Here is a 27,807-nt window from a genome sequence, read left to right as displayed (position 1 = left end):
AAAAATACTTTTAAAATTTTGGAAACCACCCCATTACTATTAATATTATTGTTGTGTGGCACCAAACTTTTGTTACAATAGGTTTTATATTTAGTCATTTAATAGGGAAATCGCACGAAATCTTCTGTTTTTTGACCATAACTTTTTCTAAAGAAAAAATATGGACAATCAAAGTAATGGGACCAAAATTGAGTTATCCCCTATCCATTAAAAAAAGAATCATCAAAATCGGTTCACTAGGTGAGACGCTGTGAGTGGACAAAAAAAAAAAAAAAAAAACATGCGTACGGTATGAACTGATAACCGCCTCCTATTTGAAGTCCGTTAAAAAAACAAAGAATTTCCACAATTTATTTTTCTGCAAACATTTAGGGAAATTCTGCGTTTTTTTTTTTTTTCACAAACATAATCACCCCCCCCCCCCTCCCCCCATTAGAATTCGCCCCCATCTTCATACAGCTTCCATACGAGCTACGTGTAATTGTCCGCGCACAATGTAGCGCTCGGGCGAGTAAAAAGGCAAAAAGGAATGTTTTCCAGCAATGCAACAAAAACTGCAGAAAAGTGTAACCGAGCGTAAACAGCATTCGCTTGAAAAGACGAGGGATTTCCGACACATGTTTTTGTCTTTTGTTCCCACTTGTTGACATATTAATAAAAAAAATCATATACACAATGTGGCGCACTTTCGCTTCTTCTGCGGACAGGGATGGACGCGAATTGGTTTGCCCTAATTTTGGTGATCCTGGCCTTTGGAGGTAAGAGAGATTTTTTTTTCCATCTTAATTCCGTAACATGTAAGTTTATTAGTTAATATTTTCTGCCTCTCGTATTTCGGATTTCTTTAATATTTCTGAATTAAATTTTTATGTATTATGGGAGATAAGTTAATGATCAATTTATTTGAATCTAGAGATAAATAATAATAATAAAAGCAATAAAAATTATTTTTCATTAAAAAAAAAATTAGCGTTTTGGAACTGCAGTACAATAGACCCTCGTTTTACGCAGGGGTTACGTTCCACAGAAATGCCGCGTAAATCGAAACAGCGTAAATTGAGACCTAATAGTCGTGTTAAACTGAGGGTTAGGTTCCGTAGATTAAAAAAAAATCATTCTAGTGATGAATAATTACATGATAAGTTTAATGTGTACTTATATCGATTTTTATGCACAACATGCATAAAGAAAACATAAACTAATTTCGTGTTCTGTTTATAAAGAAGAGCTGGCTATGATAGTCTTTTGGCAGCCCTTAAGAATTTTTCTCTGTAATTCTTTTCAGAGTATTAAAGCATGCATGATCACTTGCGTCATTTCCATGATAGAATCTTCCTTCATTAACAAATCAGAAAGATCATCTCTATTGTCTAGGAATGGCTCAAAATTTTCAATGTGAACGTTTTTGGGTGTGTGTCACCGAAGTCGGTATCCTCGTTGGTTTTTGGTATCCTTGGTCGCTCCGAAACGCTCTTCTTCCAGTGAGTTCTGAAGTGTGGGAGTTTAATAACTTTACTTCTAGAAAGACCTCTGCAACCAATCGCATAAAATGTCTCCAGTTGCCCAAGTTCGGTTGTTAGCACGCCAAAGTGCAGTTTTACGCGTAATCTGCAATCTTTAGGAGTTTGCATTTTGAAAGGGAGGAAAATGTTATCTGTTTGCATCACCGCATCCGCGTAAAACCGAAACTCATTCGCGAAAAATAAATTAATGGTGTCAAATCTTAAACCGCTTATAAATGGAAACCGCGTAAAATAAACCCGCGTAAAAGCGAGGATCTACTATATTAACAAACATTCACCATTTAACACTCTTCTTTCTCTGTCTCACTCCTCTGAACCTTAAGGAGCAGAACATCCATTCCTGAGGACCAGGACCGTTCGAAGGGGGGGGGGGGGAGGGGGGAGCGTACCCCGCGTCCGGCACGTTTACACAACCGACTTGGACACACATAAAAAAAAAAACGGTTAAACACACAAATTGAGCAACAACTGAATATACAAATTTGGACTTTATTAACTGTTTCCTAAAACCACAATATCTAAAATTTTCGCAACTTAAAACATAAAAATTGGAAAATTCACTAAAAAAAATCCGCGTAAACGTTTCCCGGTCTATCCTACATCAAAACTAAAATAACACACCTGTTAAAAATGACCTTTTAATCAGCATGAGTAAATATTAGTATTAGTTGTGGCAATTACATTGTTAAAACTATTTCATACAAACATATTTAATATGAAAACAAAATGCTTTAAAGTTACTTAGCCCCTTTTGTAGTTTATAATGAACAGAACTAAAATGGTGATATTTTTGTACATTTTATTAGGAAGCATGAATTAAATCACTTTAATTTATTTAAAAACTAACTTTTAGATTAAACGCGTAATCTCAGAACTGATGCGAAAATCATAAAATATTGAAAATAATTTAGAAAATTCTAATTTGATTACAATAATGGGGTGGTTTCCTTCAGTCAAAAGTACTACTTTTAGTCATTAAAATGGATAGAATGAGCAAAATAAAAAATAGCATGGACCCAGAAAACACTTTCATTTTCCCAACAGTTTTTTTTAATGAATTTTTTTAAATGTCCGATTTTTCAAACAAGGCGTGGTCTTGATGACGTCACAAATGATGCACTTTGCCGCATCTTTCTACTACGTTTCCACGTTATGATAAGCAAACAGCAAATTAAAATTGCGCTCTACGATTGCTATCAATCCTATCGTTGCCAATACACGTGAGTAAAGATGCGAATTAAATATTTTGCACTGTGAATGGCAACACTGAATAACATTTCATCATTTGTGATGTCATCGGCAGAAGTCGTAAACAATGAAGGCGCTCCGATTTAAGTAATTGTTTAAAAATATTAAACGTAAACAAATTATTTAAAAAATGGTCTGATCCTATGTTTTTAAGCATGCTCTTTCAGAAAAAAATACTTTTAAAATTTGGAAACGACGCCATTTTTCTGTTGTTGTTGTCTCTCTTTTAAAGGCTCGGGCACAATCACCGGATTCACCTCCCTAAATCATTACCTGAGTGTTACCAAAAAATTATAATTCGCTGTTCTGTATCACGTGCTCATATTGCCGTTGAGAAACAAACCTGAAAAAGTTAAGAGACTGATTGCAGTATTTCATTAAAATGAATGACTCAGCAAAACTTTGCTATAATAATGAGGATGGTGACAGTTGAAATAAAGGGAGCATTAACGTGATGAAACAGCGTTTTTTTATGCATTAAAGCAAAATTAAATCTCGTTTTTTACTTTCTTGCATTATCTTAAACCGGTGTGCTCAATCATTTTTTACCCGATAGCCGGACCTCGTATTAAAACAATTCTCGTGGTCCAGAACCATGGGCGTAGCAAGAATTCCGTCACCTTTTTTTTTTTATCCCCCCCCCCCCCCTCCAGTGCTGGATCTTGGATTTTTTCCGAGGTGAGACAAAGTTTTCATACTGCCGCATTCTCCCATCTTGAATGAAATTCTTAATTTATACTAAAAACTTTTTTTAAGGGGGAATTTACAAAACCTAATTCGAGTTCAGTACAGAGAAATTCTTTATGTGCAACTTATTGCTTTGAAGGAAAAATAAATACTAAAAATTACAAGCCCCAAGAACAGTTTTTGACTGTCTTTGTTAACATCAGAGGAAGGACGAATGTGGAGGGATAGAGGGACCTTCCCCCGAAAATTTTCCTACTTGAAGTCTTACGATCGCCTATTTCAATCGATCTTTGTTACGAGTTAGAGATGGTCGTGGAAGAGGTTTCAGGGTTCAGCTCCAAACAAATATTGAAAATTCCTGTCAAGATTCGCAGTTTTTGGCGATTATAGTATCGTTACAATAAGGGGTGTTGGGGTTCCCTTTCCGATATCTTGTTCAAATAAGAGTTGGCAAAAACCCGGGTTTTTTTTAAAAAGCCCATGGACTCAGGGTTTTTTGGGTTTTTTTAAATAAACCCCCCCAAAAAACCCAACTAAAGCTGGGTTTTTTAATAAGAAATGTGGTTTTTTTTTGTCTTTTTTAGGGAAAATGTGGGGTACTTGTAGCATATTGTAGCGTAAGTATATGGACAAAGCAAAAAAATCGTCTTGGAGTAAAAAAAGCTGGGAAATTCAGCGTTTTCTGAAGAAAAGTAAAAAAGACTATGAAACCCAAGAATGGTGAAGTTTCAGATTTTTTAGTTTCCATGATTGCCAACAGTTAAGAAAAAGTTACTTCTCGAGTTATCTATATATATAATTCTCTTACGTGCCGGCAAATGAAGGGGTGAATTTCTAAACCTCTGTTGGCAACACTTCGCCGATAAATCATGTAAACAAACTTCTACGTTGTTTTGAAATCTTGAATCACAGAATACTCAACGAACTTTTTTTTTTTTTTTGAGATGAGTTTGAGTCGGGCTGTGGCCCATTTCAACCTTAATCAGCAAAGAAAAGCTCAAAGAAGGCAGGAAACCGTTCTTGAATCCAATTTAAGAGGAGCCATTTCCAGAGTTGTATTCTCTGATTCGCTGCCGATAATTTTTAGCGGCTGGGGAATTTTCAGTCAGCAGTTCCTTCAACAGATCAGGTGCGTCACACAATGCCGGTAACCGCACCTTTCCGTCATGGCAACATTTAGTATATTTATTTGCAGTATTACGCTCTTTCTGCCTATAAAGAGCACCACAAAATTCGCATTCTTCACACATTGCTCCACAATCATGTTCATCGGCAATGTTGTTTTGAACGCGTAGGCGCTTTGAGCGTCGTCTATTCTCTGCTTCAGTACGACAGTTCAGTTCAAAATGAATAACCGAGAAAGAATTTACTTTATTCCTTTTATTCTCAGCTGAAAGGTTTCGCCAAATTTGTTTAGGGTTATAGTAGTTTTAGTATTGTGCAAGCAAAGTAGCCTTGGCGAGTTTTCGCGTTTTTAGTTAAACCATTTTTTGTTCGTGACGTGGCAAGGATTCAGAATAACAACAAGAAGGACAAACGTTTGAGAAAATATGTTTGGTGCTCTCTGAGCCTGTTTTTAGTCATGGCCAGCTCTATGTGGCATTATCAAGAACAAGATCTTTTGAAGCAGTGTCAGTTGTGGCTCCCAAACGGGACATTTTTAATTGTGTATATGAGGAAGTTTTCTCAGATTAGAATATATAAGAGTGTAAATATGTAAATATATATAAGAGTGTAAATAATGTAAATACATCCCTCGGGGGAGCCTGTAACCCCTAGAGGGCGCGTCCCCAGGTGGCGGATAGGGGAATGCCTTCATTGGTTTTCCAATGGGTGGTAGAAGGGAAATAAAATACCTTCCGCGGACCAACAGGTAGAAGTGCAATCTCTCCAAAGCAATGACAGACACTTTTGTATCTATAATGGTAAAGTTGTGCACATTGCCAAGGCAGTCATCTTACATACAGCAAAGTTAAACTGTCGAAAATCTGGCTAAAGCAGACAAATTAACATTATGAACGTAATTTTCATATTGGTTAAATGGATGGTGACCTAAATGCAATTACCAACTTTAATTTTTACGGAAAATTTTAGCTAGGCTAATGTATTGGCATACAGCGAGCGAGCGAAGCGAGCATGGATCGCGAAGCGATCCACAGGGAACTGCGTAAGCAGTTCCGGGGGTTGGCGAGCGATAGCGAGCAGGGGGCGATAGCCCCCTAGTAAAATCTATTGTTCGTTTGTAATTACTACATTTTTTTTTGCATTTTATTTTATTGTATTTCATTTTGTTACGCAAAACTATTGTAGAACCTCAACTAGTTTAAATCCCTTTTTACTGAGTTCCAGCTTAATCAAAACATTTCTTTGAATTTTATGTTGCCTGTTTTTCTATTTCTGTGTACAGAATAAGAAATATTAAACTTTTTCGTAAGATAATGAAAATACTGTACATCCTATTCTGTTTTCTGTCCGACCGTTTGTGAAACCTGTTAATTTCTAAAAAATATACCTTGTTTATTCGAGATTTGTGACTTGTTGGTTTGCAGAAAATTGGTTTGCTTTAATTCACCTTTTAGAGCCTTTTAGCTAGAGTACTTTCCTCTGTACAATCTACAAATATTGAGAAAATCAGACATGACAAGACTTAGTCTAGATAATTTGAGTTATTTATTGAGCAGTCAAAGAAAAAAGTTAAATATATTTATTTAAAATCTTTGAAGTATTTTTTAATGCTGTTAAGAGTTAAAAAATACTATTAAAGTTCAAAATTCATTTTTTATGTCCATTGGCTGTGGTGAAGAACAAATAAAAAAATTTAAATTGTTAAAGTATTTAAATTAATTAATTTTTTAAAAAACTTCTCGGAAAATTTAAAAAAAACTCAAAAGTGGGCTAAATAATGGGGTTTTTTTAAATGGGTTTTTTGAAAAAAAACCCATAGGGTCCAACCCAATTCTGCACAATCCGGCCAACCCTGGTTCAAATTGAGGTCAATTTGGGTTTCCTTAGAAAACGTCAAAGATTTGGCGCTTCTCCCCGGAAATTTTTCCAAAACTGAAGTTTTGAAAACGCACTTATAAGCTACATTTGGATTTGGTGATTTATGAATTTATGAGGTTAGGGAAGATTCAAGGGCTCTCGCACAACATTTTTCTGAATCGAAACCCTAAAAACGCATTTCTGTGTTTAACTTCAATAACACTTTCCCTTCGTCCTCTTTTTTTCTTTTCTTTCTTTCTTTTTACAAAAAAGTAACAAACCCTAAATTTGAGGACCGTTAAAAAGAGATTTTTTTTAATGGACCAGTGAGCTTTTCCTCTTTTTCTACATTTTTTCCTTTTTCCCTTTTTGCAAAAAAAAAAAAAGAAAGAAGAAAAGAAAAAAAAAAAACTTTCCACTCGGGCACCATCAAACACATGGGAAAAGTTTTTGCAAACGGCAGGTATTTTTTTCCTTTTTTTCCTTATTTACAAAATAATAACAATTGAATTAATACATACATAAATTAAACTTTACCTGATGTCAAAGAAATTACAAAAAAATTTAAATGATAAGAAGAACATAAGTAATTATTGTAATAATTATGCATAAGCAATTAACTTTGCTGAAAAGTCATGGAAAACTACGAAAATCAATCACAAAACTCACATAAATGATGGCGTGTAGGGTATTATTATTATTATCGTGGTTTATTTTATTTCCTTTTAAGGATTTTTTTTTTTAACTTGAAAGAGCTAAAACCTTTACCGACTGCAAATTTTTCTGCGGACCGGTGGCGGTTCGCCGGACCACCGGTGGAGAATCACTGATCTGGATCATCATCTGAGACTTGACTCACTGAATGAATCCTGAAAATTTAAAGCTCATTATTTTCCGCTCAAAATTGTTTGTTACAAACGATTTTATTCTTGACTAGCTGCGTTGCCCGGCTTTGCCCGGTCTACCTTGAAAATAAAAATTGCGTCATGTGACGTATATTCAACAATCAGGCGTAAAAAATAAATAAATAAAAAAAAACTTCATGATTTCCCTTCCAAACAATGACGACAGATATAAAAATACTCTTAAGAAATTAAATCCGGAAAGATGGATTTAAAATGCGTAACCATGGAAACACAAAATAAAATAAGTTTAAGTATTAAAATGCGAAAGAAAATGGTTCACAATTTGAATGGAATTGAGATTTCTTAAACTTGATTTAAAAAGGTTTGTAACTTTTTTTCCTTTCGAGATAAAAGCTTATTTTTTCGACCATAGGTCGAGTTAGATCTGGAGTTAAAAAGGTCGCTTTTTCCAATGGCGTCAAAAAGAAAGCTGTGAGACAATTCCTTCAATTTTTATTGATGTATTTAATGAAGAAAGTAGTGCATAAATTTCAGCTAAGCCTAAAAAAATTCGAGTTAAAACCGCAAACAACTCCCGCAGTAATAAAGTTAGAGCATTGAAACAAATTGCGTAGAACGCGGAAAATTCTACCCTTTCTAACGATATGTAATATTAATATGTGTAAGTAATTTTCCACCCCATATTTGAGACTTTATGTGAAAATTGGACGTAAATTGGAATAAAAAAAGAACTATTCATCGAATTTTATTCGAAGTGGTTCGCAAACCTGTTCAGACTTAAAGGAACAAACTGTGAAAATTTCAGCGCAATTGGCCGGGTAGTTCTCGAATTTTGCGAGTTCAAACACACAGACACTTTTTGGGGACTTCATTTTATACTATGTAGAGATACAGTAAATAGTAGTGTAATACACACACAGTAATTTATAGACCTGAAAATAATTCCTTAAATTACTAGTATCAATTCAATAATGTTTTGTTTGGCAATGATTGAAAAGTATGACATTTCACTTCTTGTGGTAGAAACTAATTTTTTTCTCTCATTTCTTTTTTAGGGGTGTACCATACAAGAGCTCAAAGACGTAAGTTTAATTTTAATTATATATTTTTTAGCATTTTTATTATATTTGGCCTGATTGTCACGGAGAAATCTGAGGCCTCGTTTTGTTTATATCTCTGCAACTAAACCCCTTAGAGACTTCGGGATTTCACTAAATGATTTGCTTAATCTTAAGGTACAACTTAGCGCTGAAAAATGAACATTCTAGAACAAAATTATCAGTTCAGTTAGGATGGAAAACAGCAAATTTCATGCAATTTCTCTATTAAATGTTCAAATATAAAACCCATTGTTACAAAATTCGTTGCCTTGCAACAGTAATGTTAAAAGCAATCGTAAAGAAAATTTTGAATCAAGGCTTCTCTGAAGCTAGCATGAAATTGACAAGCATAAATCCTAGAGAGGAACAAGGATTAAATTTTAGGGCCAACTGCTTAAAGTTATAGACACATACCTATAGAGGTTTTTTCCTTTTTAGTACCGAGCATGAAAAAACAAGATGAAGTTTCGTGAGGGTAAATTTTTCCATTTCTGAAATACATTTACACTAAAAAAAAATAAACAACAGAATTTTTTTAAAAATACCAAGCACTTTTCATAATGCACTCAAAAGGACAAAATAACTTTTCTGGGTCAGAAAAGACAATTAAAGAATTCCTGCAGTTTTCGAAAATTCCAAGAAAATGACACCACAAACGAAGAAAAGTGCGATTCTAGTAATTTCAAACCAAACTTTCCCAATAAGAAAAATATGCATGTTTCAACACTCAAAGTTACGATCGAAAGCTAGATAATGATAAGAAATTCTCTTCATGACTTGAGCCGCACTTTTCTTCGTTTGTGGTGTCATTTTCGAAAACTAGAGGAATTCTTAAATTGTCTTTTCTGATCCAGAAAAGTTATTTGGTCCTTTTGAATGCATTATGAAAAGTGCTGGGTATTTAAAAAAAAAATCTGTTATTTGCATCCTACGCGTGTCCGCAGCATTTCTGCCATTAATGGACGAGTATCCCAACAAGACGCAGAAGTATAGAAATGTAATTTAGCGTCCTTAGAACTGTCGTTTAAAAATTTGAAAATAATGAAGCAGCCCCTGTGATGATCGCCGTCCACCTCGCCCTCACAGAGGACAACAAGGTGAATCCTGTACTTCAATTCTAAGCAGATGTTCTTGTTTTTGCCAATGGTGTTAATTGCCGTTTGAAAAACTAGTACAAACCAATTTTAATAAGATGAGGTCTGACCTGTAAAGAGTTTGTTTGTTCTTTGGAAGGCAAAGCAGTAAAAGGCGAAATTGCCTCATATGCATAGTTGTGCTGCGATCTCAGCACGTTCTTGGCGAAGAATTGTCACACCGCTCATTCTTTTTCTCATTCGAATCTAATGTACAATGAGAGTGGTTTTTTTTCCTCCCCGAATGTGTTTAATACAATGTGCGGCGTATAAACCTCCCGTGTTTTAAGAGGGCACTGTGTGAGTTTAGGTGAGGAGTTTGAGGGAAGGTGGTACCGATCGCGATAACAATAGACGTGCCACTTGAAGTTGCCGAAATAAAGTGGCGTGATGAGCAACTCGTGGAGGAATCTATTCGTATTGGTGGTTCTTTGTGATCTATAATACTCAGTGAGCATTTCACATTTGGTTTCAATGCGAATTGACCGACATGATCCTCTCATTGAGAAGAGATAAAATTGAGGGAGTGAAGAGTTTCATTCATGAAACCAAGACCCCAAGTCACGTGGTAGATTTTAAAGCAACGCATTGAAAGAAATCGGGTTTCTTTCGCTTGTTTCACGCAAAACACGCCAACCATTCGTCGTTTTTGAGTCACGTGACTTGGGGTCTTTGGGTTAGCTTTAGCTAAGCCAATGATTAGACTTTTTTTTTTACATTTCTGACAGACAATCAGGTAAAGGACAGTATATCTGCAGAAAGGAATTCATTTTGGATTACTTACTAACAAAAGAGAAAAGTTAGGATTAGACTTTTTTTCGTGCTTTATTTTCAGCAGAAGCCTATAAGCAAGCTTGTGCAATAAAACTAAAGTACAATAGATAACAAAAATGCAAAAAAAAAAAAAAAAAAAAAGGCAAGTTTGCAGAGACTGCTTTTATCTTCCCACGGCAGAATTGTCGATTTATTTGATGCAACGACCGCTTGATTGGCTCCTTTGCCAAGAAAAAATTCAATTATGAGCCGAGACGTTTTACTTTGGTAAATAGACATTTATGTGAGTTAATGATATCATTTTCAATCCCATTTATGTAAAGTCAAAACCACGGCTTTTTAAAAGATGTTTGATTTTGATGGACCCTTGAAGCAGCTTATCAGTAATGTAAAGCAATGAGGAAAAATTAATTTCCCAAGTTTCCTCAGTAGTTTTTAATTTGTGATACTGTTCTACTACCGATTACTGCAAAAGTAGAATCCGTTTTCTAAGGGAAGCGGACTGTTTCCTCAGTTGTTAGGGGCGCCAGCTTTTTCTCTGCAAAGTCTAAAGCTCTAAGTTAAATGCTTATAATAGAGAAGTTTTCGATTTTTCAATTTTATTTTTATATGATAGAGTAACATGTATGAACATCATAGGTGAAAAAATTTTTGCGATACGATAAATAGTTTTTTTTAAATTAATTTTTAAAGTTCAAGCTCTTGTGACGTCAAATGGCATAGGAAGTGACGTCATCCCCTCTTCCGATAGAGGAGAAGCGAAGGTCACGCATTCGACTTCGAAGACGAAACGTAAAAGGCTTTCTCCTCGTATTTAACTCCTCGCGTTTCTGGAACATTAAACCTCTCATCCTCTCGAAAATATTCGAATATCTCATTGGTGTTGCTTGAGGAAAATTATTTAGATTGTGCTTTAACGAATCCGGCCTCCATAATGTGTTCAAAAGGATTATTGAATTTCTGAAAAATAAAAATATCAGCGCGCTCAAAATGTTCCTAGCGAAAACAAGGGTTCTTCGGCGGAAGGCTGCCCATTCGCGCCCTGTGACGTAGGCTCGTGACGTTTCAGAAGCGCGCACTTTTGCGCGTGGATTTTTAAAAATTCATTAAAAATCAACCACGGTGTTTTAAAATTCGGCGATGGTGAATTTTTTAGTTTTGAGGGTCAATTAACAATATCCAATAGCCAAAATATGAACATTTAATAGGTTGCAACTTCCCTATTGTAACGAAATAGTGGAAACTGATGTCGTCGTGGCAGAGTAGCAGGTTCAATGCCAGCCGGACGAAGATCCTTCATGTAGATTAATAGTGACTAATGCACGTAAAATTTGTCTTGTTCACAAAGTCTTCAATGTTCGCAAAACAAATCAATACCTCTGTGGGTATATACCCACCTCTGTTCTGGATCAAAAAGTCGATTGTTGGTAATTGGTGCTGTCATCTTCCGAGTTTTGTCTTAGATGTCCATTCTCCTTGTGAGACAATGGGACTTGTCTTTCTCAGAGTTGTGTAACACAACAGCAACACAGTTTACTAATGGAAATTCCATCAATTTTGTTGTTTTATAAATAAGATGTTCCTAGCCAATGCGGAAATTCCAAAACGATAATATAACAGTCAAACTTGCTTATAACGAGCCCTGATTAAACGAGAACTCGGATTTAGAGAGGAAATCAGAAATACTTGGTTGGTACACTGTTAAGTCTATGGGAGCATAACTCGCTTTTAACGAGCAAACCCAGCTTAAATCGAGCAATAGTTTTTGTGATTCATAAAATTTCTGTTGATTTCCAGCTCAGTTTATACTTTTTTGGGTAACTTTCTTAAACATTCCGAAGTCAGGCGAAACTTTGATGAATCATAAATCCTGAGAATAAGTGATAACATTTTTTTTTCTCTTTTAATTTGTGGAGAAATGAAGCATTTAAAAATTATGTATGTGTGTATATGTGTGTTTCTCAAAAACAATGACACAAGAAAGAGACAGTCTGACAAAGCAAATTATCCTGGAACTGTACAGAGATTTAAAAAAAAGACAACCGAAGACGACTCCTCCACTTCTTCCCAGAATGGTAACAAGACCTACTCGGTTTTGGTGTGAGATGTGGAGTGACTTTTCAACGCCGTCCAACTAAGAAACCCAGAACTACAGCTGACTTGATGGAAATTTTGACAAAATACAGTAACACCATCAAAATCAACATTTTGTGTACAGAATTAAGGTTGATTGCAATCTGAAGAAAAACATATAAATGATTTTTTTTTCTTTTTTATGTACAATTTTGAAGAGAAAATGATGTTACTTTCAGAAACATAAATGATAAGGAGAATTATTTATAAAATGATTAAAAGTTATTTAACATTTTAGAAACAACATATTTTTCAAAAACAGTTGTGATTAAAGATAAGAATGATTAAAAATATATTGGTGCAGTAACAAAGTCATGATCAGTAGAATGTCACAATAGGTAATATGGTCATAATCAGTAAATTGTTGGCTTTAGTAAATTAGTGGAAAGCATAGCTCAGTTTTTTTTTTTTTTTTTGAATTTCATTAAAGTAAGAGTTTAAGAGGAAAACAATTACTAATTTTTAAAAAAAGAAGAAGAAAAGCAATTATGATGAATTTTAATGATTTTTTTCATGAACTCATTTTTACGAGCACTCGGTTATAATGAGCAAATATCGCCGTCCCCTCGTTAAGCGAGGTCAACTGTATTAATTGAAATTGAACAATGAACATCCTCCCCTCAGCATATCTGATTCCTTTTGATTCTGACCTTGCTGGCAGCTTCCACTTAAAATTGCTCTTCCACAATGAAAATTGCTCCTGTGCAATCGTTTTTGTGAAATATAATCGAACAGTAGCAGCTTCCGAAACACAACCTTGCTTTTTGCACCCCAGACTGTTTTTCTTCTTGTCTACGAGAGTCAATCCAGAAGTAAGGTTCCCATCCATTTTACAAATATACAGCACTGTCTATTCTCATTGAAATTTACATCGTTGGAAAGGAAAAACATTTCTCTATTTTAAAACATAATCGTCATATTTTTCTGTGCATTATTGTCGACGGTGCCTTAACTTCTGAATCGAGTGTCACGGAATTCCACCGCCAAAGTGGGACATGACAGTCAACAAACCACTCCGTTCTTCATTGCGGTTCGGAGCTCGAGTCTAGTGATTACCATTTGTTTCCTCAGTTTAAGGAACACTTTGATTGCCAACGTTTCCGGAGCAACGACGACGTCGAAAAAGGGATGAAACGCTTGCTCAACGGTTTGGCGGTGGAATTCTGTGACACTCGATACAGAAGTTAGGGCACCGTCGAGAATAATGCACAGAAAAAGATGACGATTATGTATAAATATAGAGAAACGTGTTTTCTTTCCAAAGACGTAAGTTTCAATGAGAATAGACAGGCTGTATGTTGGTAAAATTGATGGAAACCTTACTTTTTGATCAACCCTGGTATATTCGTGTTTGCGTGCTTACATCCTACGAATTCAGAGCATCGATAGTGAAAATTGTTCATCAAACGTCAGAATACGACACGAATCTACGAACTGCCAATTCCTGAAATGCTGAGGAAAGATCTTGCCATTGAAGCTCAGGTGAGCAAACAGCGACTTGAAAACGGAAATAAGAATGCTTACTGTGTCAAGTGGAACGAGTCCTAAATCTTTACATTCCCTATGCTGTTTAATTTTTATTTGTCCCCGCTTTGAAAAGAGTTTTTCCTCTCGGTATTGTTTAATTAAGTAAGCTTTTGTTATCCTCAACTTTTGACAATGATGATAAGAGTTTGGCATCCCCATTAAAGCCTCTTCGACACAGATTTGATAAATCCATAGAAGTATTTCCTTTTGTTTATTCACTTCTAGAATTATGTGGCACTTTTAGAAATGTGCCGTGGAATACAGTTTTGGATGCCTTTGCTATAGCCTACAACGAATCTTTTCAAAATTTCCTTCTAAATAACATCACTTAAAAATGCCAGATTGGCATTTTTACTGGTCGCTCTGCGCTCACTTCCACATCAATAACAAATTTTTGGCGATTGATGATGGTAGAGCAAATACTGTCCACCTCTAAACGATTCCATTTGTTGAAATAGGGGTGAGGAAAAACGGCTTAAGAACTTGCCGATTTAGTTTGCAGTGTTATTGCTCATTTGGCGACCAATATAATTCAGGTGAGAAGTAGCAAGCGGTACAGGATTTTATCGAAAATAAAAGGGTTGCAATGGTAGCCCTAACTCTGCGACTGACAATTCATCTTCTTTCTGATTGCTCTTGAAAGAAATGGCTTTGTTCAAGGTCATAGCTCAACTTCTCAGAGGCGGACAGTATGAGGGCTGAATATAAAGTAGTGACAACAACACCGCAGTCCCGAAAAAACAGGCATGGGCTTGACCTTTCGTTGTTTAATTCTTAACGTCCGTCGTTTTGTTTCATGTCATTGAAGCCCGACTAATGAGAACCCAGTGAATCCGTCAATGTTCATGGCTTTTACTATGTTGCAGAATGTCCTCGTCTGCAGAAACCTTGGAATGGACGAGTCATTGGTTCGTGTAATGGCTTGGTAGGGGCACAATGCGTGTTTGCGTGCCGAGAGCCCTATGTCCTGGTGGGCAGCAGCGCCCGAGTTTGCAGGGAAGACGGGTCCTGGAGTGGAACTAACACTGCCTGTGGTGAGTATCAGCTTCATGACCTTTTATAGCCACTACAGCTACAAAACGAGCAACGGCACTCAGTGATAAAATCGGAATGACAAGTTAAATCTTTCATTGCTATTCAATTTATAAAATGGTAAGTTATAAATCAATGTTTAATCACTGGATGATGCTTTCTTGCGATTGAGATAAATATTTAGCGAAGCTAAAATCATATTTTATAAGGCTTTAAAAAGCTGTTTTGTATCAGGCATTTATAAAGCTGTTAATATTATGCATGGAGTTGAACAAAAAGAACAAATATATGAAAAATTTGCATTTATCTGACAATGGCACTCTCAAGTTAATAGCTACAGGGATGTTTCTCACTGATTGGCAGGCATTTCGTGTAACTTTTACTCGTGATGGATACTATGCAAGTTTGCGTTTATTTATACCCAGATATAGCGAACGGGACCTATACCTATGAGGGTCTTTCACTTTTAACTTTCCATGCTGCTTTGATCTAGACGGTTGCTCTTAAACCTATTTCACACATTGAAGGTCCTCTTTCTGCCATAACCCTATCTTGGTTCATTTCAATTCAAAACCTATTTGTGTCAATGGTTGAAAGATGGTTCGTTGTTTTAGGTTAAAACTATGTATTTCAGTAACGTGAACGTGTACGAGTACGTATCATGAATTAGGGTGGTGCTAAATCAGTTCAGTTTATCTATTTACATCAACTTTAAGTAGATGTGAACGTTTTCAAAATTCCGGTTTTATTTCGTTTCTAACTTTCAGTTGCGTTTTAAGAACAACGTTAAAAAACTAGACAAGCGTCATCTTATTGCTATTTTGACCCAAGCGCAACTCTGAATTGAAAAACAATACTAACAATGTTGTTTTACTTTTACTCTTCCTCTCGTAAGTGAATTCAATGAGGTCTTTTTTTTTTCTTCAGAACTCAACGGTTGCGATAACTGCTGCACAGATTGCGGAGATCGTGGGTGTCCGGGTCTGCCCGACCCGGATAATGGCTATGCAGAGGGTCAATGCAGCCAGGGAGTGGTGGGTCAAAGTTGCCTCTTTCGCTGCAACCATGGCTACGCACTGGAGGGTCAGTCCCGACTCACCTGCTTGAGCGGAGGTGTGTGGAATGCCCCTGCGCCATGGTGCCGACGAAACAGCGGTAAGTTGACCGTTAATGTTTTAATGATCGATTAGGCGTTACTCATGTTTCGCGCAACACCTGATACTTCATACTCATTCTCAATAACTTCACTACAGCCGATGGCGAGCCAAAGCTTTCCCTCAGAGCTTTCCTCTGTTCTGCACTTCTGCTGGTCATTGAGACGGAATAAAAGGTGGAGAGGGAAGCTTTCAATTCTTGAAGCAAGGATCCCAAATCACGTGATAAAGTTCAAAGTAGTGTTGGAATAAATCAGGTTTCTTCCACTCGTTTAACGTAAAACGTGTCTCCCATTTCTTGAAATTGAGCCATGTGATTGAGGTCTTTGCTTCAGCTTTTCCTACGGCAGTGCAAATTATCCATGATCTAATTGTAAATCCTTTATTTCGTTTCCTAGTTGTCCACTTTAGAACTTTGAGACAATCCGGAGTAACGCGCTTTAAATCACTCAAAGGGCGGCGTTTTCAGCCCCACGCATAACTCAAACCTGAGGACCCGTCTCTTGAGAAATTCCCCAGGAGCGATATGTCCAGACAAACTCCCCGACAGGGGTACCCCAGTACCCATTTTAGTCGTCTCTTACACTATAAATTGATTGGATTTGATCCGATAACAACAAGGCAAAAATGAGTCTTCAGGGCTAGGGAATTATTATAAATTCTTTCCATCTGTAAGCTATCAGGTTGCTAAGATTCTAAAACGTTTCCAATTCCAGGTGGTGTTCTCTCCTATTAATAAACTTTCATTCTCTTCTCTTAAAGATCCTATTCACCCTCTTAATTGTTGTGGAATTTATAGAATTAATTGTAGTTGTAAACTTGCCTATATTGGACAGACTCGGCGTGCTTTAAAAATTCGCTTGAAAGAGCATCAAAATTATGTGAAAAAACAACAATTAAATAAGTCTAGTATTTCTCAACATTGTTGGGATTCGAATCACTCTTTTGATTTTAACTCTTATCAGATTATCCAAAAATGCCCCAATTCATCAGATCTTGACTTTTGGGAATCCTTTCATATTTTGAGGAACAGTTCTAACTTAGTTAACGATCTTAGTTCAGTTCCATATTTTTCTAACATTTGGCTCCCATATCTTTAATACTCCCCTTTTTTCCCACTCATTTTTATCTATCTTCCTTTGTTTATTTTTACCTTTTTGTCTTGATTGACACCCCCCCCCCCCAATTTTCTTCTATTTATCTTTATTTTTCCTTTTTTCGAATATTTTTTGTTTCTGTTTATTTTATTTCATGGTTTTCCATTCTGCTTTTCCTTTCTTGCGGTTCACGGTTACTGACAATTTCTTTTCTTTTTTTTAAGCTTCGGCTTAATCCTTGTCCAATTGAATTCTTTCTTTCTGGGTTCGTACCTAAGAGAAAGCTCCTGGACTTTGCTTGCATTCCTATTGGTTCCTGATCGGTTTATAACTTTGTCATTGGTGTTTGTCTAATCTGCTGTTTTTATCTTTTAAGCTGTATGCTTATCTGCTCTTGGCTTTTGTCGGATGTCTTTTCATCCATAAGCTCATTATTTTTTGCATTGAAAAAGGCGTTACGCCGAAACACGTGTCTGCTGTAATTTACAAATTTGTGCTTCTACTTCCGTTGTTTGTTCTGACTTAACTTTCATATGTCTACAAAATCTCTGAAAAGCCAGAAAAGTCATAGGCATCAGAAAGGTTCTAATGCCTATGACTTTTCATTTTAATCATCCAGGTTGAGAGTTCGCTAACACGAAAAAGAAAAGAAAACAGGCCCAATTTTGACTGTACGCATTGGTATCTTTTCTGTTACTTTGCTTAGAAAGCAGTCATTTGTTTCTCAGACACTCGGAAATTATATTTTAACTATTTCTTTTGAAACGCATACAGAATCTGCTTATGATTTAAGGTAAAAGTTATTACAAGGAGCACTGCAACAGGGTTTGGACGCAAACAAAAACCAGATCATCTTGTTGCACCTCCATGAAGACATTACCAACATACACCAGGGATGGACTCCAAAAACGATGGCGCACCCCTTCGAATGCGACATGGTGCACCCCCAGAAGCGCGATGCTCGCCAGATGTATATTAGAACCTCTAATATCTTCAACAGATCAATATGTGCCTTTACACTCCCCCCCCCCCGGACGTCGTAATTATTAATCAGAAAGCGCGGGAACGTTTTCTCGTTTGCCCTACATACAGCAGAGGCTGTCTGCCTGTATTACGAAAAAGTACTTTCTTGCATATGAAGCGTTCATTAAAACTGGAACGCAATTCATCGCTTCGAAATATTTTGTTCAGCTCTGCCATGGAAAGATAAAGCACGGTATCTCCAGAAATGAGTTTTTGAGAACGTAGAAACGCGTTTTGGATTCCCCGCCAACAATAGGGACTTAGAAGGGTTTTTGTTTTTTTTTTTTTTTCCGTGCTTTTTTTTCCCCCAGTGGCAACCAAATAAGTAAGCATGTATAATAAAGTTAAAGTGCAATAGTTGACAAAAGAACAAAGAAAAAAAATGCAGATATTGTCCTCTATCTTCTTACGGTACTACACAAACGGTTACACAAATTAAACCATTAGCAATTGATGAACGCAAGTGACTTCTTGCGCCAAAGAGAATGCAAAGCCCTGTCACGTAACAATGAAGAATGTGCCCGGTCTTCACAGAAAATTTTATCGCGATTCCAAAAGGGTTCATGCTTTCTATTCTAATACTTTCTCTGAAGCTGTCACAGCAAAAAGTAGTAAAAGACAAAAATATATCGCCACCTCAGAGCAACAGTAGGATGTCTTAGTGTCATTCCTGGGATTAGATGTTGCTCTGTGGCGACGATATATGCAAAAATACAATCTTGTTTAGAAACCCGAACATTACATCCAAACATCCGTTTCCAAGTGAGGCACAAAATTTCATAGCCTTCTCCCAAATCAGTGATCATCTTATTTGAATTCCACTGACTTTCTGGTAGCCTGCCATCCACCTACTCTATTTCTTTCCATTGTGCAGTGTTCATGTGCGAAAGTCTGACCATTCGCCACGGATATGCCAGATGTGCTCTGGAGGGTGGTCTGACTGTCTGTCGAGTGAGGTGCCACGACGGGTATGTCCTGGTCGGGTCCACCGTCATCACCTGCACCCCGACGGGAGTTTGGAGCGAACAGATTCCAGACTGCAGGCGTGAGTTCTTGTATCTCTTGTGCCTAATGGGACAGAAAATAATTCATTAGTTGGTGTACATGAACACTTAAGTATTCATGAAGATTAGTAATGTTTCACGTTTAGTTCTGCTTGTGTTATGTTACAAATGCCACTCGGGAACCCGAGCCCGAGTAGCAATGCTACTCGATTTTAAGCAGAGGAGTTACGGCTTCCGTTTAATCGAGCGCCTATTTCTAGGTGGAAGTCCGATTTGGCTCAGTCCGTAGATGGCAGCACCATCTACGGACAGTTCGATAATTTTGAACCAGGCCAGAGGCCGAATTACTTTCTGGTCTAGCACCCCCAGAGGTATCGTTTCACTTGGAGGACATTGTGACCACGAGCATATTTATCGTCGCCCAGTCACCATTAATGACGACGGTGGGTCTTCGACCAGTGAGGATCGAACCCGAGACCCTCCGGTCCCGAGCCCAATGCCCTACCGATCAGGCTTCAATTATTAACATTGCGAACAGTTGCGGCGACTCGGAGGGCAAGGGGGGCCACCGCACCTTCTCTATTTTCATCTTCAAAGATTGCCTGAACGCTTTCAAGATTTTAATTTCAAAAAGTTACCGGAGAGATCTGCCGAACCCTAGCGTCATCGAAGATAGCTTAAAATTGAAATTTTAAGACTTCAATATCGAAAAATTTCCGGGGGAGAGCAATCCGAACGCATTCTATTCTTCCCCCAACCTCAAAGATGCCTAAACTTGTTTTATTAACTCTGCAGTTTTTGAATGTTTTCTAGAAAGCGAACTACCCTTAGCCTTACATTAATAAAGATATACAAAGTTGCTTTTACCAGACCGCAATTCAGCAGAAAATCCAGAAGTTGCCCCGTGAAAAATCCTCCGAAGTCACCAAAGGAAGTTTAAAATTGAGCTTTTAGGACTTGATCAGTTAAAAAAACTTACCATCAAGAACCTAAAAACCCATTCCCTCACCTTAAGTCACCCAAAGATAGCTTGAAATAAAGTTTTCAAAGCTTCATTTTCGCAAAATTTTCGGGAGAGAATCCTTGAACCACTAGCCCTAAGTTTGCTAATGATAGCCTAAATTTGCTTTTCGAAACATCTGCTAGGGATTGTTTTCGGGAAGAGCATCCTCTTACACTCACTTCACCAGAGACAGCCCAAGCGTTTCTGTTACGATTTCAGTTAGAAAGAATTTCTTGGTGAGAGCCTCAGAAGCCTGAGTCACACAAATATAGCCTAAAATAAAGTCTTCAACTTCCAAATATTTTTTGCCACCGCTTCTATAAGACCCATCCGCCGCCACTGATTACGAATCTAGAGTCAAATTGATTTATAAATATACCAAAAAGTCCATAACTTTTTTATTATGGCTATCGACTGCTAAAGCAAATTTCGCAAACTCGTGATTTGCCGAGCAGCGGACTGGTGAAGATGAGTTTCGGGTTGCGTCTCAGTTGATTGATTTTTTTTTGAATATACCTAGGAAACCATACGGAAGTGACATTCTAAATAAGTAACAATCGATAGAGCATTGTAAAACATGTTCTTGTACGCAAAAATTATATTTGCCCTCGTGTCCCCGTTATCAAAATATATATTCTTAGATTCTGTCGAAATTTTAAGAAATGTCGCCAAACTGAGAATGGAAGACATCTTGCAGTCCCATGAAGATGTTGATGCCGCATGATACTTTCCTTTCTAGTCAAGTCTTTAAATTTGAGAACTTTCCTCAAAACTCCAGCAGATTTTAAGACCTTATATCTAGATAAGAGGGAGACAAGGACAAATAATTTATATATATATATATATATATATATATATATATATATATATATATATATATATATATATATATATATATATATATAAAGTATCGTGATTGTTTGTTTCGACAAGACAACTCAGGTTGCCTTTTGTCGTGTGCATGATGGTCATGGTTCCAAGCCATGGCGTAACAGTCGAAAAATGGCTTAACCAGATCTCTCCACCTTCATAATTTAGACACGAGGTTTAAGATTTCCAGTCTCCACGTACCCATGACATATTGCCTAGCAACCGGTCACAGGACTTTCGCGCGGATAAACTTGGCAAGTACTTACCCCACATGTACTTGGTCGGTCTTAATGGCTCCTCTGATACCCTAGTCCGATATATTAACTACTAGAATCCCCCATAGCCAATTTTTAAAAAGTCTACAAAACGTGACAAATTCAATAGCTTCCGACATCTTCAACACCATCTTGAACTTATAGGAATCAGATACTGATTACTGCAAATAGAGTATTCTTATTTCAGGTACTGTGACTGAAGTTACTGCGCTATGCCCATCGCTTACCGCCCCACCTGGTGGTCGATTACTAGGTAGTTGTAGGTCTGCTGGTAGTGGCGATACGTGTCAGCTAGTTTGCCTGAGCGGATACAGACCCACGGACACACGCGTCCTGGTTTGCCAACCGAACGGGCTTTGGTCAAATGATCTTCCTAGATGTGTGGGTAAGTATATTACTGGAAACATTATGAAATTATGGTCTCTTTTCAGATTTCAGAAAAAAACGAGCTTCCTTTTACGTCAATTTAATGATAATAGTGCCTTGGATTGAGCAAAGAAGAACTTGAAATATTTTTACCCCAAGTTTGTTGCGAACCGGAGCAAAAAAACGTTTATACAGATTAATTTTCCCAATATTGGACATTTTAATGGGATTCAATGGTCAACACTCTAAATATTGCCAATGGTGGCCAAGATAAAACCAAATTTGAAAAAAAAAACCGCCAAATTTGTCGCCAAGTTGGCGACAAAACTTGACTACCAAAAGCTTGGCGATATATCGCCAAGTGTTTGCCAAATTGTAACAAACTTGAGTTTTCATTGAAATTAACATTGATTTCCCCCCAAAAAGGTGTAAAAGACCCCCTTTGGAACATTCGAATGCAACCAAAAAGGAGGTGCACAACTAGACCCCACTAGGAGTCCACGTATCAAATTTCAGCTTTCTAGGACATACCGTTCTTGAGTTATCGACATACATCCGCACATACGCATATACGCACATACATACGGACGTCACGAGAAAACTCGATGTAATTACCTCGGGGATGGTCAAAATGGATGTTTTGGGTGTTTATACGTTTTTAGGCACTTATCCACGTTGAGTTGAAAAAAAAACCCTACATTCATTCGGAAGTGAGCAAAATGGAAATTAAGGCCGATTTTTGAGTGAATTTTTTTTCGCGAATACAATACTTCCTTTTTTGTAAAAGGAAGTAAAAAAAGATGGAATAAATTTCCTTTAATATCAGAAATCTGCAATCACAACTGATGTGAAATATGTTATAACTTTTGGGCTCATTGATATGTAAAAGTGTGGATCTCACTGAAAATGTACTACATACGTATGTTATCCCATCAACCATTTTCCGTAAAACTGAAAGATTGAAATCACCGCCAAATTAAGATTAAGCTCATAAAACTCGCCAAACATTTCCGTCCGAAAGTTTTCCGAAATGAAGCAAAGCAAGTTTGTCGTCTCCATCGTTGGAAGTCTTCTCATTTGACGACATTTTTTTCATTTTGCACAAAAAGGTAGGCAGGCTAATTAGTCAGTGTCCTAGGAGCAGTTCAATTCAAACGGAGTAAAACTAATATTTGTGAAAAATTTCTAATCTTTATTGATGAAGAACATAAATATGCAAGATTTTTCATGAAACTATCATTCACGGCTCATACTCTTGATGTGAAATAAAATTTGAGCATTTTTCTAAACTATTGATCAATTAAAATTATTCAAACCCTGACAAAGACATTCATACACAATATATGAGCTAATAATGAATACATTTGTATTGGAAACCACTGAATCAGAGAAAAGAAGAAATTTAACTTGACACTTTGAAAAAAATAGTAAAAAAATTTCACTTTTGATATCTGTAAATTTTTGAGAAAAAAAAAATTTCATTACGTCATTCGGCACAAAAACATTGTTTTTGATATATATATATATATTAAGTGGAATATAGTAAAAAACAGAATTCTATGCAGATTTAAAACTGCCCTCCCTTGCCCCCCTCTGGATACGCTCATGGAATGAGTGAAACAAGTAGTATTTTTTTTTTTTTTGGAATTCTGCAAACTGATTTTTCTTCTCATAGGTTCCGACTGTCCTTCCATCGTGGTTCCCCAAGCCATTACTTCCGGTACTTGCAATCCAGGGAGGGCCGGACAGTCCTGCACTGTCACCTGCCAATCCGGTAACACGCTGGCGGGAAGTTCCACTCTCGTCTGCCTCTCTACTGGAGAATGGTCAGGAACGATACCTACTTGCTCAGGTGAGAAAATTTATACGGGGGGTATTTTGAACAGACATCTAATAGAGATAGCACGGGGTTGCTTCATCGTCAACATCAAACAAGTTCTTTTTTAACTGTCATGGGACAACACATCATGTCGCTGAACTAAATAGAGTTAGAAAACCACTTATTACATCTTAGAGGTTTTTTTGTTTTATTTATTTATTTATTTATTTATTTGTACTTCTAGGGTTGATATCACTAAATTAGTAATAAATCAGTTCTTATCATTGATTGCCAATGAGTTATCACACCAAGCAGGGGTGCCCATCCCCCCCCATGCAAATCCCCCCCAATTTTTTATTTTTTAGCTCTCTTTTATATTTTATTTATTTATAAAAAAAAATGTTTATTTACTTATTAATTTGTTTTTAATTATCATCATTTTTAATAATTATTTTATTAAAAGAGTCTGAATTTTTTTCACACACACACTCCAACTAAATAAATAAATGAAATAAACTATAAACAGGGTAAGATAAAATAAAATTCATAATTTAAATAAAAAAATAAATTTAAATAAATTAATTAAAAAATCTCCCCAAACATTTTGATGGTGCAACTTGCGCCATAAGCCATAATAATAAGGGGCAGGCTATTTCGCAATTGTGAGAGGAAAAAAAACCTAAAAATCCCCATATATATATAATAGCCAATGACCGAGTAACGCTCCTGACGTCATCAACAATGAAACACCCGCCACGGATTGATATTTTGATAATATGTTTAGATAATGTTTAAAATCAGTTGCAGGCTTTATTGTGACAAGGCTGAACTCGATCCAGTCACTTAACTGTTTTGCTGGTAAGACTCATTCCAGAGGAATGAAGAAACGAAAAAGTGGTCAACAATGAACGCTATCTACTGGAGTTTAGGTTTCATCCACCGGAGTTAGGGTTAATTCACTGGAGTTAGGGTTACAATTTCAACTATCAAAATATCACCAAACATACAATTGCTTCGTTCAAATGTAGAAGTAATTTTAACCCGTCATATTCTGAAGGGCGATTTTCTAGTTTTTTAAAGGTAAACTTCTTGAATTTCAGCTAAAGAAGATTTACGTGAAATAAACAGCCAGCTCAGTCATTTCCAGCCGAGGACTGCAGTTTCGTGCTTATTAGCACTCATCAGCCCGGCATAGAAAAGTGACTGAGCTGGAGATTTAAAACCTCTTAAGGAAGCCAAGAGTACGAAACAAACTGGTAGCTAATATAGCAGACCAGACGAGTGACCGAAGCAATGGTTCTGTTCAACTCGAAGATTGGACGCAAGGCAAGGTTCCATTTCTGCTTTAGCCCTGGCTAATGGGCGGTAATTTACTGAACATAAAGAAGATTTGTGCCGTTTTGCTCCAGGATATGGTCTACATTACAAGTAATATATACGTCCAATAGCTTCTTACACTTAAGCAGTTCCCGGTGCCGATTTAGATTTTACAATTAATCGAATGTCAGTATATCTAAAGACTATTTTTGACATGCGTCTCAGACTGCTGAAAACAATTTTGCTTCTTAGATGTACAACATACGCATTAGTTTTTGGAATTTTTTTTAGCTTGAATTTTGTACGCTCTAGCCCGGAAATATCACGAATAGGCAAATACTGAGCCCAAAATTTTGACGGTAGCAAGCAAATAAGGCTTAATTCTGTTCCTCTGATCCAGACTAACGTAAGTCTCATAATTAGGGTTTCCAATCCCGATCCCGAATAACGCGGGATCCCACATGATGTTTAGCGGGATTAATCCCACGGGATTAAGAGCAAAATCCCGCAGGATTTCCAGATTTCATCCAGAACGTAGCATTACTTCTTGAGATATGGCACTCACAATGAAAAAAAAGAACATTCAATTGCGCCACCTCCTTTTCAGCTTTTGACACCAAAATAAAATCAGCTATTATACCCTCTATGGGCTACTTGTCGATAAATTTTTGTTTGATTCCGTTCATTATTTCTGGAGATACAGCAGTCACAATTGACAACAAAAAATGTTTTGCAGCTTAACCTCCGTTTGAGCTATTGACACCAAAATTGAATCAGCACCTGTACCTGTTAGAGGCAACATATGGACCAAATTTTGTTTGATTTCGACAGTTACTTGCTGGGGAATAGCAGGCACTTATAACTCAAAAAACGTCCCATTGCTCCACCCCCCTTGGAGGAATTCGCGCCCAAACCAATGGGCACAAGTTAACATAGCGGCACATATGTGTACCAAATTTCGTTCGATTTCATGCGGTAGCTTTTGCTGTAGAGCGGCCACAAAAAACTGGTCACACACAGATGTGACACACACACACACGGACACACACACACACAGACGGACAGACATTTTCTCAAAAATGGTCGAAATGGACTCAGTATACCTCAAAACGTTCGAATCCGTCAAAATTCGAAAATTTGCACGAATCCAATACTTTTTTCTATATAATAGATATAGAAGAAAGTAAAAAGTGTATTACTGATTGCGAAACCCGCTGGAGTAACCTGAATGCAACGTTGGAACACTTCTGTTAGCTTAAGGAATACACTCAACATCTTGAACTTCATCACCTTCTGAGATTTTGCTTTTCTTATGGATAGTTTTTGCTCAAGAACTGCAAATTTCGGACATAAACGATGTCTATTGGATATGTGTTTTCCTGTATCCAATTTAACTTCTTTGAAAATACCCTTGTGACTTCATTAATGTTTGTCATTGTATCAGTGCATTTGATAAGAAAAATATTGTGCACTTTTTGTAAGTTAATTGGGGATCTTTTGCTAAATGTCCACAGTAATTTAATCTCAGTAAAACCAACTGCACTGGAGTCACATGTATTTTCATCGAACGTAGTATTTTTTGAGCAAAAATGCTTTCTCATTACTTGCTAGCAACTTTCTTTGGGCACACTTTTGCGCACCAAATGATAATTGCAAATTGGGATCAGACTTTGTAGTGCTCTACAATGAATGTTGCGGAATTCGGTAAGACTACTGATTCAAGTAACAAAATCAGTCATTCCTAAGAGAAACACAACTTTTTCTATTTGACATTAAAATTAATTTTTTAGACGAATAAAATCATTCCCAAGGGATCCCGGAGCTTTGACTCCTTACAATCTCGAAATCCCGCGGGACTGAATTCGGCGCGGGATCGGAAACCCTACGCATTATCGCTATTTTACAGGAGAGCGAAAAACGGTCGCTTGGAGCGTATAAAGGGTTGGACTCGCGCTCTTTTATCATTAGTAAGTTATTACAAAGGAGTTTTTTAGGAGTACGTTTTAGGAGTGGCTCGATACGGAATAATATCCTACATATAATGCACTTAGAAACGGAAAATTGCAATTTCTTCACTTAGTCTGGTTCTGAGGTACAGAATATTGCATTTAACTTAGGCAAAGTTTCAGGCATAATGAACATTTCTTGTCTCTCTTTCAGTTCGCTCGTGTCCCCCATTGCCGCCACCAGCGTCAGGCGGGACGTCCGGCACCTGTAGTCCCGGATTGGTGGGACAAAGTTGCAGTTTCTTCTGCAGCACTGGTTACAGCCTGGTGGGAGACTCTACTCTCATTTGCGGATCTGATGGACAATGGTCGGGATCAATCCCTTACTGTGCAGGTGATGTCTTTCGTTTTACTAAATATTATAATCGTCTGATGGAGAGAGAAAAGCCGTCGAATTTATTCTTACTTTTGTTATCAGAATTCAGTTTTTGCTTGGACAGCTGAACTATATTATTAACTGAAATGCTATATGAGATATATTTATTGACTGAAATGCTACCTGAGCAGTCATCTTCTGCTGGAACCGAACTAACATGCTTTCTGGGTGGTTGGTCGCCTTTTGCTGAATCTGAACTGTTGGTCTTATTCTGATAGAACCAAATTGGGGAGTAACCTGAGGAGTTAGTCGTCTTCTGCTAGAAGTTAGCTGGATATTGCTATCTGAGTGGTTGGTTGTCTTCTATTCGAATCGAATCAGCAGGCAATCTGAGTAGTTGATCGTCTTCTGCTCGAATTAGATTGGTAGCTTAGCAGTTTCGTTATCTTCTGCTCAAAACGAGTTGAAATACCGTCCGAGCAATCTTTTCGAATCATAGATACAACAGTCCTAGAAGAAGTTCACTTTCAGCAATGAATCCCGAGTTTTGAT

The 27,807-nt window shown here is 37.0% G+C and overlaps 1 protein-coding gene across 1 annotated transcript in view; it reads left to right on the top strand.

Annotated features, from left to right (window-relative positions):
• Nucleotides 1–709: 709 nt before the first annotated feature.
• Nucleotides 710–27,807, top strand: part of LOC129226306 (P-selectin-like) — a 46,779-nt gene continuing 19,681 nt past the window's right edge. The window contains exons 1-8 of the mRNA XM_054860909.1: nt 710–758; nt 14,840–15,007; nt 15,933–16,160; nt 19,154–19,324; nt 21,619–21,816; nt 23,473–23,649; nt 25,080–25,088; nt 27,094–27,273. Of these exons, the coding sequence (XP_054716884.1) occupies nt 710–758; nt 14,840–15,007; nt 15,933–16,160; nt 19,154–19,324; nt 21,619–21,816; nt 23,473–23,649; nt 25,080–25,088; nt 27,094–27,273 (1,180 nt within the window). The remainder of the gene's footprint in view (nt 759–14,839; nt 15,008–15,932; nt 16,161–19,153; nt 19,325–21,618; nt 21,817–23,472; nt 23,650–25,079; nt 25,089–27,093; nt 27,274–27,807) is intronic.

The sequence above is a fragment of the Uloborus diversus genome, chromosome 7 (assembly GCF_026930045.1).
Source record: "Uloborus diversus isolate 005 chromosome 7, Udiv.v.3.1, whole genome shotgun sequence".
Lineage (NCBI taxonomy): Eukaryota > Metazoa > Arthropoda > Arachnida > Araneae > Uloboridae > Uloborus > Uloborus diversus.
The sequence above is the reverse complement of the archived record's forward strand: the minus strand, read 5'-3'. Positions and strand labels throughout refer to the sequence as shown.